Source organism: Dipodomys merriami, unplaced genomic scaffold, assembly GCF_024711535.1.
Source record: "Dipodomys merriami isolate MVZ:Mamm:240054 unplaced genomic scaffold, mDipMer1.0.p SCAF_2, whole genome shotgun sequence".
NCBI classification, from domain to species: domain Eukaryota; kingdom Metazoa; phylum Chordata; class Mammalia; order Rodentia; family Heteromyidae; genus Dipodomys; species Dipodomys merriami.
The window spans coordinates 90639895-90659582 of NW_027203381.1; the positions used below are offsets into that span (position 1 = coordinate 90639895).

At 38.5% G+C, this 19688-nt stretch overlaps 1 protein-coding gene and 1 long non-coding RNA gene across 5 annotated transcripts in view; one reads left to right on the top strand and one right to left on the bottom strand.

Moving 5' to 3' along the window:
* Crybg3 (crystallin beta-gamma domain containing 3) overlaps positions 1–19688 on the bottom strand; it is a 98644-nt gene that overhangs the window by 57326 nt on the left and 21630 nt on the right. The window contains exons 3-6 of the mRNA XM_070030418.1: positions 10155–10585; positions 1935–7788; positions 526–570; positions 160–275 (exon numbers count right to left, since the gene is read on the bottom strand). Of these exons, the coding sequence (XP_069886519.1) occupies positions 160–275; positions 526–570; positions 1935–7788; positions 10155–10585 (6446 nt within the window). The remainder of the gene's footprint in view (positions 1–159; positions 276–525; positions 571–1934; positions 7789–10154; positions 10586–19688) is intronic.
* LOC138832424 (uncharacterized) lies at positions 5133–19666 on the top strand. Of its 4 annotated transcripts, XR_011373557.1 has the most exons (7): positions 5133–5219; positions 5915–6052; positions 6164–6528; positions 13425–13614; positions 14971–15092; positions 18411–18588; positions 19626–19666. It is a non-coding gene; the product is annotated as an uncharacterized lncRNA (long non-coding RNA). The 4 variants fall into 4 exon arrangements; XR_011373559.1 differs by lacking the exon at positions 19626–19666 and having other exon boundaries at positions 13399–13614; positions 18411–18665; XR_011373556.1 differs by lacking the exon at positions 19626–19666 and having other exon boundaries at positions 18411–18665.

The window sequence follows — 19688 nt, forward strand, 5'->3', positions numbered from 1 at the left end:
CATTAATGTCTCCAAATATTACAGAGAATAAACTAGAAATCATAATAATAAACTACAAAAAAGAGAATATGACTTCACTTAAAAGTACAAAAAGTGTAAGTGTAAGCAAACACACCTAATTTTAGATAACATGCTATAACATTTCAAGAGATTTCTTACCAGCCCCTTACAACTTTTATCAGTACCCCATTCGGAAAAGACCATGCTGTAGCATCAGGAATTGTACAGTAGATCTCTTGTTTATAGTTACTTCCGTGGAGATCATAGATAACCATCTGCAATATATAGTAGGTAGGCACAATAACTAATCTTAAGAATGTATTTAAAAGTCAAAAATGTCCTAGAATACAGAAAAATAAAATATTTGAAATACATAAAAGCAAATATTACTTCAGATGTTAAATCTTTATGTTAAAAATAAAATCACTGTCTTTGCTCAGTTAAAAGTATTAAAACTCCCCAAGCCTAAAAGTACCCTTACCTATCCACCGTTCATCTTAGCCTATCTGCAAAAGGTGTGCTTACCTTCCCTGGCCGTGGATTACATCTCAGAGTTTGTCTGTCAACATTCTGAAATAATAAAAGTGGAAGAGGAAAGACTTAAAAACCATCCTATCTCACATTCTTAGCAGTCATAATAAATCCAATTTATCACATACTTACTGAGTGATCATTACAAGTAAAGTGACTCTCTAAATACAAGAGAGAGAACTATAAACAATAAAGGACATAACATGATGTCACTGCTTTCAGCACATAGCTAGAAGAGGCAAACAGATGATCACATTCAAAAACCTAAAGGCCTGAGATATCGTTCAGTGGCAAAGTGCTTACCTAGCAAGTTCAATGTCCTGGGTTGAACCCAGAGTACCAAAAAGACCCCAAAACCCCAAAAAACAAAAGCAACAACAGCAACAGCAACAAGCATTCTAAATAAGCATTAAAAGGACAAGTAATATACAAAGAAACCAAGCCAGGTTAAGATTCAACATGAAGGTGAGACAATGGAACAGTGAGATTCAGAAGATGGCTCTTGGAAGAAGTGCTACCAGGAGACTCTTTAAAAGGAGATTTCAGTAAGTGAAAAACGTGATGGATTGGGATGAGCACAGAAGAGAAAAAAAGGTCCTGAGAAGAGAACTATGTTGAGAATAAATAGGAAAATAGCAAGTAGCCAGAGTGTCAAGGGAAGACTGGGCAAAACAGAAAGGGGGATTCATTCAGAGTAAAGTTGTGAGGAACCATGAAACTTACATTTCTTTAAATCTCATAATTTCTTTGCCTTGCAGGGTATTAATTAGTATGCAAGTATTACTATTTGCCACTAAAGCCATACAGGGTAAAGCTATCCCAAGAAAGTTCCACAATCTCAGGAATACCAGAAAAGAAGGTCCCGTTTTCAAGATGCCTTAATATTTCTAACTCCCCCTAAACCATGTAACTGAAGTTAAAAACATTTCCAGTCATAATGGCTTGGGCTCTTTTTCGTGAAGTTAGGCTGTGCAAGGTCCTGCTTTGTATGAGCAATATCAACAATTCCAGCATGAAGTTGTTAAATAAATGCACAAAAAATCTACCCAACAGAAATATTTTTATAGATGTATAATCTAAATTAGGAAAGTGACAACTTCTTTGCATGATACGCTGCATCATGCAAAATTCTCTCACTTAACTTAGTTTGAACAATATTACCCAAGGACTGTGGAATAATTAGCTTCTCTACTAAGCATTTTAAATCACACAAGCAATTTTATTTCCTCAAGGTAGCAGTCAGGCTAAAACACACAAAGTTGTATTATAGAATTTGATTCGTTAAAAAAATAAATAAATAAAATGTATACCTTCTTAAAATACTGATTTTTCTTAAGCATTTTTTTAAAACAAGATCCTAATCCAATGTTTCATTTCAGTAATTAATGACCAAAACAACTTACCTCCATATATGGGCTCAATCTGTCTGAGTTGTCTTCAACAGGGAAATATTGTGACACCGGCTCCTGAAAAATCCCACCAAATCTGGCTTTTTCTGAGGAATTTTTGGAAGTCTGTAAATACTGGTGATAAACACTCTTTAAAGAAGAATGCAGTCTAGAAGTCAGATCACATTTTTGTAGGAAGGAAGCCTTTTCTGACCACAGACCACTTGGCAGATTAGAAGGGGCAGGTTCATTTGGTGTTGGGTATGAATTTGCAGAAAATTCAGTGTTTTCCTGGTCTTCATCAGGGTAAAATGTGAAGGGAGGTTCTGGCAGGTGAAAGGTCACATGCTCCCTCCTTTGAGCACCCAGCCCTTTGTTCAATGCTTCTTCCTCTTCCTCCTCTTCCTCAGCTGCCTGCCTATCATCTTCATCAAAATTCATCTTTAAGCGCTCTGATACAGACTGGAGAAGTGATAACACGGAAGAGGACTGGTTGGCACTCTCTCTCGATTTCGTGGATCCGTGGTGACCAGGTGAGACCTCACTGGACAGAATGTCTTCCTGTGAACTGTCATCCTCATAAATGGGACTCAAAGCCAAGGGATAAATTTTGTACCTCTTGGCCTCCACTGATAGGAACATTTCCGAACTATCACCATCATACGTCTCACCTAGTTTCGCTTCTTTTTCAAAATGATGGACAAGGTCAGTTCGACTTTCAGACCTTTCACAGGCCAGGACCGGCATGCTGTCAGCAGACACGTCAGGAAATAAGAGAGGCTGTGTTCCTCTCACTTCTGCAGAAGCGTATTTGTCCTCATCGTGAAGGGGCTCTTCATATAATATAGTAAAGGAAGAATTCTCTTGTTCATCCTGAGAAACAAAGGCTAAGTTAGATTCGCCCTTTTCATGGCTACAGTCTAGTTCTCTTCTTTTGTCATAAACTGCAGTAAGCGACACGATTTTGTTGAGCCTTACAACTCTGTTCTCAGGTTGGAAATCTGCCATTGCTAAAGCCGGATAGCCCTCATAATCCTTACTTAATGTAGGTGATTCATATCCTCTGAAATGCGAGGCAAGTCTATCATCGTGCAATATCAAGCCTTCTCTTACTCCAGTGGACCCGTCTTCCATTTCTCCACCACTTGCTTCTGCATACTCTTGGGGCATTTCTGCAGTTTCAGATCCAGGAGACACGGCTTCCATGTGTGTCAGAGTCAATTCCAGTCTTGTTCTATGTGTTTTCTCAGCCTCCACAAGTCTCTCAGTCTTTCCAGTATCTCCTCTGGCATCTTGTTGGCAAATATCTATTGCTTCTAAAGTAACAGGCACCACTGTAGTTTTGTCAGGACCTCTCTCAGCATCTTTTGGGGAAATACCTTCCATCTGTAATTCCCTACATGTCACTTCATTCTTGACACCTCCCTCCTCATCGGTTTGGTGACGATCTTCCACTTTGAGTGTAGCAGATATAGATACAGCCTTTTCAGTGAGTTCGTCATCATCCTTTAGATAGATACTCTCCACTTCTGACATAACAGATGCCATACCAGTCATACCAATATCTCCTTCTGCATGTTTTTGGTAAATACTTTCTATCTCGAGTGCTACAGGGGGCACCTCGGCCTTTACAATATCCCCTTCAGCATCCTTCTGGTGAATATTCTTCACTTCAGACAGAAAAGGCATCACCTCAGGTTTGCAACTATCCCCTTCAGTATCCACCTTATGACCTTTATCCATTTCTAAGGTGATAGGTAACTTCTCGGGCTTTTCAATATATCTCTCAGCATTCATTCGGTATACTTCTCCCTTTCTAAAAATGTCAGCTTCTGGCTCCGTTTTGGTAACATTTACTTCAGCATCATTTTTAAGTGCTCTACCAGCATCTAACATAAGAGGGGCTGTTTTGTGTTTTATAGTATTTAATTCTGCATCCTTTCTGTTTGTTTTCCCTATGTCTAATACGGATGGTAGAGACTCCATTTTTCCTACACTTACTTCATTACCCTTTCTGTGTACCCTTCCTATTTCTGGCATTGCAAGGAGTGTGCTTTTACTATGCTCTGGCATGCTTTTGTCAGATATACACACAAGACTATCAGACAGACTGCTTTTGGATGTGCCGGGAACATGGATGTCATCACTTACAAGTGGAGGCCACTTAAAATTCAATACAAGTTTCCCCATACGTTCCTCCCCTGTTTTATGCATATCTACATGTTCTCCTTCTGCTGTTTCCTTACAGTCTTCATTGACAAATAAATGTGTTTGTACTTGGTCATTGAGGTCTGGATGGATCATGTTTTCAGCTTGTAAAGCCATATCTGATTCTTGCAAATTCATACTATCAGACTGCCCAGCTTTACTTCCAAAAAGTTGAGTTTTTTGGTAGAGAACAATTTCTCTTCCTTTAATTGACTCTGTGTCATGAACTAAGTTACTTATGGAGAAGAATTTACTTAGCCTTTTATTTTCATTAATTGCATGTGTGTTTTGATTTATTGTCTGTTCTGATAACAAGAAGTCCCTAACTACATTACGTGGTTTCATACTATCACTGTTCAGAATCTTTGAGGTATTAGCCTGAGGTTCAGAATCCCAGGTGTCCTCAGTATCTTCAAAAGCATCATTTATTAAGTTTTCTTGTGCTGAATAAATAACCTCATTGACTAACTCGCTAGCTTGATCTTCTATCAAACAAGATACATTCATTCTATCAAAAGTAAAATGGAGACTTGTCTCACCGACTGCATGGGAAACGCAGGCTTTTTCTTCTTCGACATCTGACCCCCTTTCCATGCCCTGCTCTTCCAAACAGTCTTTAGGTTGGATCCCTGTCAATGTCACTTCTGATGGGTTTTGCTCGGGGATGTCTTCTTTCAGGGAACCGGGATTCATTATACCACCTGTGGTTCTATGCTCCTGGCAGGTACCAACAATGTGTTTGTATTTTAGTTCTTCCCTAACAGAATTAAAAATCTCCTCAATCAAAGTGTCAGCCTTGTCAATGAGTAAACCACTTTCAAGGACCAAAGGTTGGTCATGTGCTCTTCTCCTTGCTTCTATATGCTCAGCACAAGTTTCAGAACACTGCTGGTGTGAGCTGTTAACTGTCGCCGGAGCCCCAGCAACTGCTCCAGTCTCTGCTTCCATGGGATGATCAACATGGGCAGCAGTTGGGAAAGCAAGGGTTATTTTCCCAGTAGGAATCTCAAAGTGTTCCTGATGTGAGGTCACGTCTACCCCTACCTGGATAGTTGTTTCCAATTCCAAATAAGAGCTATCAGGGTCCCGAAGGTTAGTTATAGAAGCATCTTTGTGTGCAAGATCTATGGTCATTTTCACAGAACCAAAATTACTGGGGGGATCATGTGAATTTCTAACTGTACTAAATTCCTCCTTGTGAAGAGAGGAGGAAGATGCACTCTCAGTACCATCACTCAGAAAACATGGATCCTCTCTCCTGTGAAGTGAGGCTTGCTTTTCTGATCTCAGCCCAGAAGGCACATTAAACAAGCTTGAGTTCTCAGATACAAATGTATCCTTTCCCAAACCTATAGCAGAACCCAAAAAAGGTGTATTTATTTTTGTGGTGTCAGTGTTTTGGAACTGTGGGGAAGTATTATCTATTTCTGCCATCTCTGAGAGAACAGTATTCTTTTCGGTCCTACAAATATTCAAAGATTGACTACAAATGGTGGCATCATGATTCTGTGCCATATCTTGAGTGCTTTTCTTCTGACCAGGATGGGAGAAAGTCTCAGGCAAATTAGTTTTGAAAATAGAAGTAAGATCACCAGAGGCCTCTAACTTGTTTTCTTGTGTTCCCTGATGTCTGGAGGCAGGAAGAGAAATCTCTGCCTGGAAATTCTTTGTAAGGCTCACACCTGAGGGTTTCTCTTTCATTTCTTTATGATCCATTGATTGAATATTTTTGTCATGTGCATTCTTTAAAGACGTTAGTTCTAAAACAGTCTTCACTGTCTCATCAGCAATTTCTGGTGGAGAAAAAAGAATGTGAGCTGGAGAAATGTCTCTGGACTCTGTTTGGAAAACAGCTACACTGGGCAAAGCCAAAGATTTTGCTCCTTCGGGAGTACTGTGCTGACCATCATCAATCTCAACTTTTGGTAAGATTTCAGCAGTGTTAGTTGTTTTGGTTTCTAAGGAAAAGGAAGCAGATTTCACAATGATGCCCCTACTTGTTTCACTGTTTGATGGCATTACCTCTGCTTTATTAGGGTCATGAGATGAAACAGAACCATCATCCTTAAAGATGCTTCCAGGCTCAAAGTTCAAACGTGGCACCCCAGTTGAGTAAGTGATTTTGGTTTCAGGATCTAGTGGACACTGGAATTTTTCACCATCAAGAAGAACTTCCTTGGATTCAAGAATTACAGATGATGCATGCTGAAGATGAAGAAGAGGTGGACTCTTCTGGTCTGCAGCCTCTACACAACTTGCTACATATTCCTCTTGATGCTTACCAGGCTGGTGGGAAATATCAACAACATTGACATCTCCCATTTCAATGAGCACAGAAGATCCTTCAGTGTTGAAAACAGGGGTATCCAAATTGCTCAGCACACTGCTTCCAGAAATAAAGGTAGGTGGTGAGGTATTAAAATTTTTATTTTCATGGTTAGTAAGAGATTTTTTAGCCTCAGGTGAGACTTTGGATTGTTGTGGATTCTCATAACAAACAGGTGATTCTGAAATGCAATTTCTGTTCATTTCCAAATTCAGTCCAGGTACTTTCTTTTCTAAGCATGCTACAACTGTTGATTCACTAGTACATTTCGTGGAAATAGGGTTCTCTTGATTTAGTGCCCTAATGAGAGGATTTTTGTCAGATGGTCCTGAATCAAGCATTTTGGCTTCCCTTTCAAATACTTGGTCTGTATCTTTGGGTAATAACTCAGTTCTGTCTTCAGGAGTTTTTACGTGACTTGAAGTGATAGGTTCAGCACTTGAGGCACTTTCTGTTGCCTGCTTGATTTCTTTAACAGGCACATTTTTCTGTGAGTCCTGGGCAAGCAATCCGTTTCCTTCATTTCCAAGTCCTGTATCTGTCACAGCACGTCCCTGGAGAACGGTGGTACTGGTATGACTGGCAGCGTGCTCTGATGAGTTATCTGAAGTTTGCTTGTCAGAACACTTACTATCTGGCAATTGCAGATCTTTTTTCCTCATTGATTTATTTGGATGTTGCAAATTTGTTCTTTCCAGTTTGGTAGTATCACTCCCATCAGATGCACTATAAGAGAAATCAGAAGCAGGAGGTCTCTGTGACTCAGTATGTTCCTCATCATTCTTCACAGAGCTGCTTTTTCTCCTGGTATTTTTTACTGTTGTAAATTTCCTCGGAAATTCTGGACTACAAGGGACTTCATTGCTCTGACTTCCTGTCAACAATGTTGAACTTAAATGGTGTGGTAGGTTAGATTCTCTAACCGTGTAGCTGGACTTAGTCACAGAAGCAGATGACTGATTTCTCTCAGGGGCACCAGGATCATTTTTATTTAAAACCTCCTCAGAGGAAACAATATTCTGCAGTTCTGTATTGTTTGTCAGATGGTTTTCTGGGTTGATATTTATGCTGCTACAATCAGAGTCTCCTAATGGATCTTCAAGCAAATGTCCTTTCTTGGATGTGTCTGTGCTGGCTGATGCTAATGGCATAATCTCTGCCTCAATTTCACCTCCAGGGCCAAGATGTGTGTCTGCACTAGAGTCAGAACTTTCTCTGCCTAAAGGACTCACAGTTTCCAATATGATCTGTTGCTTTAAATATTTCATAATTTGTCGAGGCCCTCGATATGTTGCATATGTTACTGAAGGACTCCCTGGTTTACTGTTGGTTTGTCTGTGAAAAGAAAATAACCATATGAAGAGTATCAGGAAATATAATTAATAATTCAACAGTAACCCACAGTAAAGTGTATCTTTTAAATGCTGTTTATCTGTGCTAATTTGGAAAGAAAGTCCTAGAATGTTTCACATGTATTTATTACATCTGAATAAAGATTTGACAAGCACCATGTCAATGACAAGGAAGTATGGATGTTTAGGTTCTGTAAAACTGTTCCTTTTTACCTGATTACATATATAAGTATAGATAGATAGATAGATAGATAGATAGATAGATAGATAGATAGATAGATAGATAGATAGGTAGATAGATAGATCTGATGGCAGTTAACAGTAACAACATGGGTGACAAGTTTAAGGCTTAATTCTTCTCATTTCAAAGCATCTGACTCTAAGGAAGGACACAGACTTGGTGTCTTTATATTTGTACCATAGTTAGAGACAAATCACTGATTTTTAGCACCAAATCAGATCATCATAGTAAGCTTCCATTCTTTTACATGTGACTTTGAACAGAAGTTTTTAACACATAAATTGGAGATGTCTTGTAAAACACCTGCAAAAGCATCTAGTCAATAGCATTCACTAATTATCTATTAACAAAACAATGACTGAACTTTCTCCAAAATCCCCTCTCCTGTTGGGATGTTCTTCAAACATTCAGCCATTGTAGAATATTAAACTACTCATGTAAATGCAAAAAAATCAAAAAAGAATTTCTAAAAAGAGTAAAGAATCTAGCTACTCAGGAACTAGAGATCAGGAAGATTGTGGGTCAAGGCCATCCTAACCATAAACTCAAGACCCTCCCTCTCAATCAATAGTTGTATACAATGGCTTGTGCTTGTCATTTTAGTTATGTGGGAAGTAAATATTTGGACCTCAGTCCAAGCTGGCCTAGGCATACATGCAAGACCCTATTAGACAAAAAAGATTCTGATAGTCTCAATATCTAACTTCCTCTACAGAGTTATTCTGTGGGAGCTCTCGTGTGAGCCATGTTGCTTTACTATCCTTCATAAACATCGTTCCCTGTTCTTCAAGTTCCACAGGAGAGAAACTAAGGTTAATCCTAATCATCAGTTATGTCTTTCATATACTTTATAAATTTTAGCTGAAATAATTCATTTCAAACCACATCACTGCTGACTTCTAAAATCCTACCAACCATGATGGTAATGAATTATTACATTCATTTATTTTTTCACTGTCCATTAAAGAGTAGCTAAATGAAATGAGGTAAGTGAGGAAAGGTTGGCCTTGCCAAAGTGGTCTTAGTTGTTTCAGATTTCAGGCTAGATCAAAGAATTATGAAACAAAGTCAAACACTGGATAAGGCAGTTAATTTTTATACAAAAACATACACAACATCAACACAAAAGAAGTTTGTGAGGCTCCATCTCAAGCAATGGCTGCTCTCACACTCCTGTTATCCCAGCCAAGGGGGAAGCATAGTAGCTTGTTTCAACCATGTACTGTCAACCCTAGCGCATGGAAAACGTAAGTAAAGGATCAGAGCTGGCCCAGGCAAGCAAGACCCTACCTCAAAAATAACCAAGGCAGCTGGACACCAGTAGCTCCTATCTATGAGCCTAGCCAGCAATTCAAATTAGCTATCAACACAGGAACCTAAGTTCTCAGAACTGAGATTCAAAACCAGGCTGGGCAGACAAATCTTGAATCTCTTATCCCCAATTACCAACAAAAAACTGAAAGTGGAGGTGTGGCTCAAGTGGTAGATTATCAGCCTTGAGTGAAAAAAGCCAAGGGAGTGCACAAGGCCTCAAATTCAGACTTTAGTACTGGCATAATAAATAAATAAATAACCCGTGCAAAAAAGAACTAGAGGTATGGCTATGTGGTAAGAGTGTCAGGCCAGCAAGCACAAGTCCCTAGTTTAAAAATGTTCCCTTATCACCTAAAAGGCATTAGTCTACTCCTTGAAGTAGCTTTAAAAAAAGCTCCAGATTACCTGGAAAGTATACAGGATCATATAATTCTTCAAGCAGTAGGAATATTACACAAAAAAATTCCTATCTTTTCAACTAATAAGGATTCGAATTTAGGCTTAAAAGATTTGAAAGCCAGGTACTGGTGGCTCACACCTACAATCCTAGCTACTCAGGAGGCTCAGATCTAAGGATCCAGGTTCAAAGCCAGACTGAGAAGGAAAGGTCCAGGAGACTCTCAATTCCAATTAACCATGGTAAACAAGGAGTGGAGCCATGTCTCAAAAGTGGTAGAGCACTAGGCTTGAGAAAAAAAGCTCAGGGATCCCACCCGGGCCTTGAGTCAAAGCCCCAGGACAGGAGGAGGTAGACTCAAACTCCAATTTGGGGATAAATTTTGTTTTAGACTTACTTCAGTAAATCAGTGGTTTCCTGTTCACTGTCTTGTGTGCTATCCAGAGAAAAGGCATCTGATAGTTCTGTTGAGTTGGACTCTTGTTCTTCCATTGGACGTGCGTGAGTTCCCAGTAAGCCACTGAAAGTCTCCCTCTCCCCTTTCTTTTCTTCCTTACGACAGTTCTCATAAGTCTGTGAATCTTTCTCAGCTTTATCTTGGTCATCTTTAAAACAAGTTTGCTTAGCTTCCCCAAGTGATGATTTTCCTGAGATACTGAATAAGTTACCAAGAAACTGAAGAAAGCTTTCTTTTGGTTGTTTGTCACTTTCTCCTGTTTTGGTATCTGAAGTGGTATTTGAAAGGTCATTTGGCTTTCTGAGATCTTCCTGTGTGGGAAGAGTGACTGGCTTCTCAGCAGGGTTTCTCTTATCCTCATTTTGGAGAATCTGAAAATAAAACAGACAGCAATAAGCACCATCATTTTTTTTTTTTTGTCGGTCGTGGGGCCTGAACTGTGGGTCTGGGCACTGTCTCTAAGCTCTTCAGCTCAAGGCGAGCGCTCTACCACTTGAGCCACAGCACCACCTCCAGCTTATTCTGCTTATGTGGTGCTGAGGAATTGAACCCAGGGCCTCATGCATGCAAGGCAAGTACTCTATCACTGAGCTACCTGCCCAGCTCCAGCATCATCTTTTTTAAGATAACCTTGATTGACTGATAAAGCATTACATGGCAGACCCTCTACTGGATACCAGTGGCATACCTGTGATCCAGACTGATGCTCCTATTCCTTCAGGCACCTTACAATCAACTTGAAGTACAGTGCATTTTGAACTGTGACATTAATGTCACGACAGACGGACAATACACACGAACACCCAGGGCCAGCCCAGATTTGGTACAGGTGAGAGAAGTAAATAAAGAATGCTCATAGTTTCATGAGAAATATCTCAGTAAGTAAAACACACTCAACTAGACAAGCCAAAGGATAGATCGGTGAGAGGGATCCAAGGGGGATTAAAACTACAGCTGAAATCTATAAAAGGTGAGACTTGAAGTGACTCAAAGGCTGGTAACATTCCATATGTAACTTACAGCAAAGCAGCATGTAGGAAAAAAAAAAATAACCCTCTAACACCTAAGGTGGGAACAAACTTAAAAATGAGCTTAGTGAGGCATATGCTTCCAAGGGATTTATGTGACCAGAGGTTAAGAGTACAAAAGAAGAAGAGGAGTGAACAGAGATCAATGGATGGACCATAGCAAACACTAAGCCATATTCCAAGTATTTCACACTGACAAATTAATATCTAAATAGAACCTCATCAGTTCAACATTTTATTGACCCAAAGCATTATCAGTTTGTAAAATGTTTCCCCATCCTGCTAAGGAAAGACAGTAACCTACTGTGACAACTAAAAGAAAAAGCCCATTGTGATCCTTGCAGAGTAAAACATGAATCTTTGATGGAACACATTTTAAAACACAGAAACTATTAGGCCTTCTTTGCAGACACTAAACCACTTCCAAAAATGCATTTTATCTGGTCATAATTAAGTTACTGGTACAACAAACACATTTATGAGTATGTGCAAGCAAAAACTGAGCTGCCATTGCAACTTGTGAGCTTCTTGGATTCCGAAAAGCTCCAGGCCAACGTGCCTACTCACCCTGCTTTCCAAACATGCTTGCTCACATACTTGAAATTGGAATGCACGTCCAACAGAATCTATCACCTGTCATGCTCACAAGTTCTTATAAAAAGAAAACTCAAGTGTGAGTCACAAAAGGATCAAAACACAGAGGTAAAACTACCTGGGGGCACATGACAAAGTTTGTAAGAAGCTTATTTTCAATAGAGCAAGAGCATCTTAACTATGCCATTTGTCTACCTCATTCTATGTTTTAATCCAAGTTCAGAAAAGCCTTGCCACAACTCAAATTGGGCGTATAAAAAGTAGAGAAAACATTTAGATCCTGTTCATCCAGCACACTAATTTTGAATAAGCAGTTGTTTTTATGTTTGGTCCCCCTTTACTGGAAGAGGGTATTTTTTTTTCTTACAGGACCCTGCTATAAGCCTCTACATATGGAATGTGACCAGCCTTTGAGTCACAACTTTTATAGGTGTCAACTGTAGTTTTAATCCTCCTTAGCTTCCCCTCACCTATCCTCCTTTGGCCCATCACAGAACAAGTTGTTAGTCACTGTCCGCAGAGCCCTCTCCTCATTCAACAGCAAAAACACCTTCACAATTTGGCAGAAGACTAGCCAGATAGTTGACATTTCCAGAGTGTTCACATCTGGGAAAGACACATTAGTTTTTTTAACTACTCTATTTAGCTTGCAATTTCCAGCCACACGATTTCTCTCTGGATCCAAATGAACTAAGACTGTAACATGAATACAACTGTGTTCTTTTTTTCTATTTAGAATGAGTGGCAGCTTGTTATTCATAGCTACTTATAGAAAGTGAGCTAAGGGGCTACTCGATAAAACATAAATATTTTTAAAATATGTTAGAGATCCACAAAAGTGCCTTATAAAATCGGATGATTTTATTACATGTCTGTAATCATAGTTTCTCCAGTGGCGAGATCTGAGATCCAGATTTAAAGCCAAGTTGTGCAGGAAAGTCTATGAGACTCTTATATCCAATAAATCACCAAATATCTGGAAATGGAGTTGTAGCTCCAGTAGTCAAGCACTTGCTTTGAGAGAAAAAGCTAAGGTCAGAACCCAGGCCCTGTGTCCACACTCCAGTACCAGCACCAAATTAATTTAATTTAATAAAAAAATTAAAGTAATGATCTAATAAAAGGAGATTAAGAGAACACGGAAATTACATTTTTGACATAATTAAAGTCTTTCTGTCAAAACAGCATTTGATTCAATTATTATTTTATTGACCATTCCTTTCAAATCTTATTTTCCTCTCTAAAAGAAGATACTTTTTAAGACACATAACATTTTAAAAAATCATTTATTTCTCCTTCCTCTCAGTTTTCTATTTCTTTGCTATTCTACAATCTCTATATTGTAACTTTACAAAACATTTTTTAGTTTCTTTAAATGTCTCAAGTGCTTAATTTTTCCCTCATAGTCTCATGAGAAATGTCTCAGTAAGTAAAACACACTCAGCTAGAAAAGAAAAAGGGCTCCTAAATTTAGAAACAAAAATGTGCAGAAAAGAACAGTCCTATTCAACCTACAATAAAATCTGAATTTACATAATTAAAACTTTAAATTTGATTTAAAGCAGCTGCTGTTTTCTGCCTACGCTAGAAAACAATGAAGTCCAACCTGCCACAGGCCTTCGGGCTTTTGTCTACCTAACAGAACTGTCTGAAATTGTTCCAAGGCATTTGTAGAACGAAAACACTCAGGATTCCAGCAAACAGCACAATACATTAATTCCATTTGTTCTCCAAAACCCTGGTATTTGTCATGTAATCTATGAAGGCTACTGATGAAGGTATGTACTTTAAGAATTTTTTTTTGCCTGCATACTCAATATCCTGTAATGCAAAGTATTTATGTGGTGTTTAGAAATGGTATATAAATAAACTAGAAAAGAAAGATAGGATAAAAGCTGGGTATGCAGCACCTCACCTTGCATACGTGCCTTTCTATTTGAACTATTTTCTCCTGCAGTACTTTACAGTCACCTTGGGCTCCAAGAACAGGATTCAGGGACAGTCAAATGGCCATCTGCCCCTCTGACCCTCACACAAGCAGTGCCTCCTTAGCATCTCAAAGAAAACATCCAAAAGCTATAGTCCATCCACCAGGCCTCTGCCATCAGAGACAGAGATCATGGTCAGGGAAGCCATATCTGTAACTTGGGACTGTTTTAACTAGGCATATCTTTCTCATTCCTTGCCTCTAGTTCTCCCTATTTAACCTGAGGACAATGTCTGTACCCACCACAAACCATTACCACTGAAGATGTATGTACTAAAATGTTGTCTGAAGACATGCATCTTTCTTGAACTTTCACAGTGTGACAATGTAGGACTCCTGGACTTGGAATCTGGGGTCTAAAAACTGGGTTTCTGGTACGGCAGTCACTTTAGTCATCAAGAAACAAAACACAATCCCAATTTCAGGCATACTACCAGCACTCTTTCTTTATAAAATCAATCAAGCAGTAAGAATTGTGACTTCTGGCTCAATCTCAGTAATGACACACCTTCTTCTATGCCTTCTTTCCAAATGTCAGGAAATAACAGTTTCTAAGAGCCACGTTCTGTTCTATCAACCCAGAATACATTGCTAACCACTATTCTCAAAGACATCGCTCTAAATTCAGCCAGACTTTTTCTAGCAAGAAAGTCACAACTTTCCTCAGTTCCCTCAGTATCTCAGTCAGTTCCTGAGCACCTCTACGAAATAAGGACTGAACACTCCCACCGAGGATCAGCAAATCAAAGTTCACAGAGGATAAATACATTTCCCAAGGTTACAAAACCACGCTAGGGGAGATCTGGGCTATAAGCCCAGGTCTGTGCTTTTTCCATCATCACACATGTTATTTTAACACTGTTCCAAGGAGGTATTACCAGTAATGCAGGCAGAGACCAGAGCTGTCAGTCTGACTCTAGACAATTCATTCCCATCATCAATGGGAAAGTTTTGCTTTAATCTGCTTATAATGGGGTTGTATTTTTTTTTGGTTGGGGGATGAGTTCATATGAATGAAGAGTAGTTTTGAAAATGTCTACATTGACACTGATATGCTATTCCTGCTATTGTGTGTGTGTGTGTGTGTGTGTGTATCATTGAGGAAAAAAACTGTAATCATTAACTAAGGCTATTCATTTATTGAAAGATCGGTTCCAGTGTTTTCCAAAGAAAACATTTACTGTCTATAAATTTGATTGCCATTTCCCTTCTGACTGAAAAAGCTAAAGAAGATCAAAAAGGAACAAAGAGCTACTCAAACCCAAAATAGTGAGTATAATATGCATACACAATATATTCCTTGTACCTCATAACACTATAGTCTCAAAATCCAGCATCAATTTATAGAACTTCAAGTGATCATTCTCTGTCAATGATAGCAATGGAAATAATAATAACAATGGTAGCAAGGGAAAATAATGGCTTGATCTAAAATGGTATAGACTTCAATATTTCATATCATCCAGTATTGGACTGACACTTCTTAATTTCGCTTGTATATCTACAGGAACATTCTATAAAAATCACTTAAAAGATACTAGACTCTTCACTGAAATTGCATGATTAAATCATGAGCAATATTTCTAAAATGAGACCAATGTTAGAATTTATAGAAAGCAAATATCAAGTTAACAATAACCAACTTATTTAGCCTCGGTTACAGGATCTAACCCATGGTCCAGATGTTTAAGTAGCTAAACTGTACTGACATGACTAAACTGTATTGACTCTCATCTCCTCTCATTAGCAATGTAACTCTCATCAAGTAACTTGACTTCCAGGGTAAAACTTTTGATTTAGCATCGCAACTACATACCTCAGTGATTTCTCCTCTTATTCAAAGTACAAAAATGATGTAAAAGGACTGCTTTAACATTGGAAGTACTATGAAAGGATGAGAATGGATTAATAGATGAGATACCTCCAGAGTTTGGAAGGCAAAAGTAGATAGCACCACAGTAAGTTAACAGAAGCAGCCTCCTTCCAACCAAGTGTCTGCAAAAGGAGACTCTGGTCTCAAGGGAGACCATTCACAGACTGTCTGAAAAAGCTCAGAATGTGAACACACAAGGTACCAGTTATAGCATTTTAAGAGACAGGATGGTTTGGTAGAAATTTTTTAAATGGAGGAATTGAGCCCCAGGGCTATTTGTCTATCCTAGTTAGATGATTCTCCCAACTTTCTAATACCACAACCACCAAAACAAACAAACAAAAATCCACAAACATGCTAGAATACATCTGAAAATACTGAGACTTTTAGGCAAAGTGAATTGGAGCCACCAAAGGGGCAATCGCATTCCAGAAATGTCTGGAATGTTGATTACCATCAAATCTGAGAACATCAGGCTGAGGTCTGGAGCCATAACACCAGAAGAGGTCACTTTAGATGATTGACTTTGAGAACCATTTATATGAAAAGTTATTCAGCCAGAAGAGAATCAGTGAAGCAAACAGACAAAAAAAATTAGCCAGAGGTAGAAAATGAAGCAAGAAAGCACATCATAAAAGTAAAGACAAGCCAAAGAAATGTTTTGGAAGAGAAAGCAAGGTTTAAAAAGTGAATTTTTCATCCCATGGATAAACTGAGTAAGAATTGAATGGGGGAAAAAGCTACTGGACATAACCAAGTGGTTACCAGTGAGCCAGGTTAATGTGGTAGTACATGCCCATAATCTTAGCTGTTCAGAAGACTGGGGCAGAAGGATCAGCTGATCAAAGTTAATTAGGGCAACCCTATCTCAAAACACACACACACACACACACACACACACACACACACACACACACACACACACACACACACACACACACACACACACACACACACACACACACACACACACACACACACACACACGGCATGAGGACAATTTCTCATTTGAAAGTCTTTAGTTAATTAATTTCCATCATAAAAAAATAAGAAGAAAGAGAAAGAAGAAGGAAGAAGAAGGAGAAAAAGGAAGACAAGGAAGAGGAGAAGATGGAGGAGGAAGAAGAGGAGGAAGAAAGAATCCTCAGTGTCCTTCAATATACTGATCTTATGAAGTGGTTCTCATTCATTCAGTAACTATGGCATACATCTAAGACATGTGTGACCAACATAAAACTACTAGGTTTCTCATATCCAAGGTAACTAAAGAAAAAGACAAGAGCCAGACTATAATGCATTAAGAACTGGCAGTAATTAAAGACTGATTTTCCAAAGACATTTTTGGTTAAAATGTTGAAAGGCAAGGAAGTCAGACCCATGAAAATAATTATTTGTAAATTTAAATATGCACAGGAAAAGCTGGGAGAAAAGTGAAGAAGCCAGTGAAAGTAGAGAGCTGAATATAGAAAAACCAGGAAACAGAGCAGGCAGGAAGCAGAACTACTAGTACACACAGCATGGCTACACAGGTCTTAGGGAGTTAATCATGGAAAGGGAGAAAGACATGACTATTTCTCTAAAATAGGTAATATGAGGCAGGGTATAGCAACATATTTTGACCTTTTTAGATGGAGTGGATGTACATGCAAAAAGGATAAAGACAAGGGTAAAATGTAGGCTAAATATCTGAAAGTTTCTCCAGCTAGATACAGAAACCTGTTATATATATATTGCATGAGATGAATTAGTGTTAAAATTAATTAAGCTACATTTATGTAGCATAGAAGGGATATTGTAAGAATAAGAAATTAATGATATCCAAAGAGACTTTATCACTGTATTGCTTAAGCATAGTCAATTTATGTTCAGCTTTTCAAATAACTATCTCTGCCACTTTGACTTGGTAGATCAGAGCTAAATAGACACAGAAAGATAAATATATGTGTATATAATACCATACAGATATAGATATATAACTATTACCTATTAATTATAGATACTTGAAGGATATGCTAGATTATGCATATTATATATAATAGATTGTAAACAGATATAGATCTATACATATGAAGACCTATATATAGACAGATCTATATAGAGATCTATAATACATTAGATCTGCATATTTTATCTCTCAATATGTATATAACATAGTATATACAATATATCTTTATAGCCGGGCGCTGGTGGCTCACGCCTGTAATCCTAGCTACTCAGGAGGCTGAGATCTGAGGATCATGGTTCAAAGCCAGCCCGGGCAGGAAAGACCATGAGACTCCTATCTCCAATAAATCACCAGCAAACCGGAAGTGGCGCTGTAGCTCAAGTGGTAGAGCGCTCGCCTTGAGCTGAAGAGCTGAGGGACAACGCCCAGGCCCAGAGTTCAAGCCCCATGACCGACAAAAAAAAAAAAAAAAAAAAAAAAAAAAAAAAAAAATATATATATATATATATATATATATATATATATCTTTATATAGCTCTATATTCTTCTTAAATCTTTTTCTTATCAGAGTCAGAAAATTGAGGCTAACAAGATGGAAGCATGGAAGGAATGCCAATTCCTCAGTAGAGCTCTGTGTTTCATTCATTAGAAAGAAAAGAAAATGAAAAGGGCCTTCTGTTTAAACTGTGAAAATAGCAATATAGTGCGTGTTGTTGCTCACCTCTTTTTAACCTTCTTTTCCTTATTTAACCATTTTTTCCCTTGTAAGGCATGAAGCTGAGACTGACATTACCAAAATGCATATTTATTTGATACCTGATAGCAACAGTCCTGAACAACTGTGACTGTGTGACTAAAAGAAATCCAGCCAGTCAAAAGAAAGATGAAAAGAAAAACAAATATGTGAGCCAAAATGTTACTTGAGAAAGACAGCCATATTCACCTATGTAAGTAGCCTAAAAGTTCCCAAGTAATAAGAGCAAGAGTTTCATGATGATGGAGTGGTATTTATTTAAGAGGCTTAGATGACTGGGAATAAAAGCCTGAGTTTATCCAAGTTGGAGGACTTAAGGTTTTGCGTGCGTGCGTGCGTGCGTGCGTGCGTGCGTGCGTGTGTATGTGTGTTTAGTGAAAGTGCAGCTGAAATAGTAGACCACAGGTACAGGCCAAGTAAGGAAACAAGTGAAGACTGAAGGAAGAGGGAGCGAAGAAAGAAGGATGGATTGGTAAAGTTCCAGAATATAGTGGTAATAAGGAATTAGGAGATGGATGGAGAGGAAAGTTAGTAGCCAAAGAAAGAGTTTGAAATGTCAGAGGTAACAGAATGCTATATCATTTTTAGCATTAGAAGCAAAAATCTTGTCAGGTGCCACCGGCTCATACATGTAATCTTAGTTAATCAAAAGGCTGAGATTTGAAGATTGTGGTTTAAACCAGCCCAGGCTGGAAAGTCCTTGAGACTCTTATCTCCAACTAACTACTTCAAAAAGCTGGAAGTAGAGTCATGGCTCAAATCATAGAATGTTATAGCCTTGAGCAAAAAAGCTCAAGGACAGAATCCAGGCACTGCAGGCACTGAGTTCAAGCCCCAGAACTAGTAAAAAAAAAAAAAAAAAAAAGTAAAAGGTAACTCTGGTCATTTAAACGAGAACAACAGGCAGAACCCTATAGGGACCAGAAAAGAGTAAGTCAGAAGGGTAGCCAAGTATTTTCTGCAGAAGAGAAAGAGGTGAAAGATGCTAGAAAACCTAATACGAAAGCCAGGCACTCATGTAGATGAAGCAGGAGGTTCTGAAGTTCAAGACCAGGTTGGGATACACAGTAAACTCCTGTCTCAAAAATACCACCAACAACAACAACAAAAGAGGAGAAAAGGAGTATGGTAGGAAGAAGAGGAAAGAAAATAGAGAAACAAAAATAGAGAATATTAAAAAAAAAAAAAAAAGGCAGCTAAGGACTTACACCTATAATCCCAACTATTCAGGAAGCTGAGATTTGGGGATTGCAATTCATAGACAACTGAGGCAAGAAAGTCAGTGAGACTCTT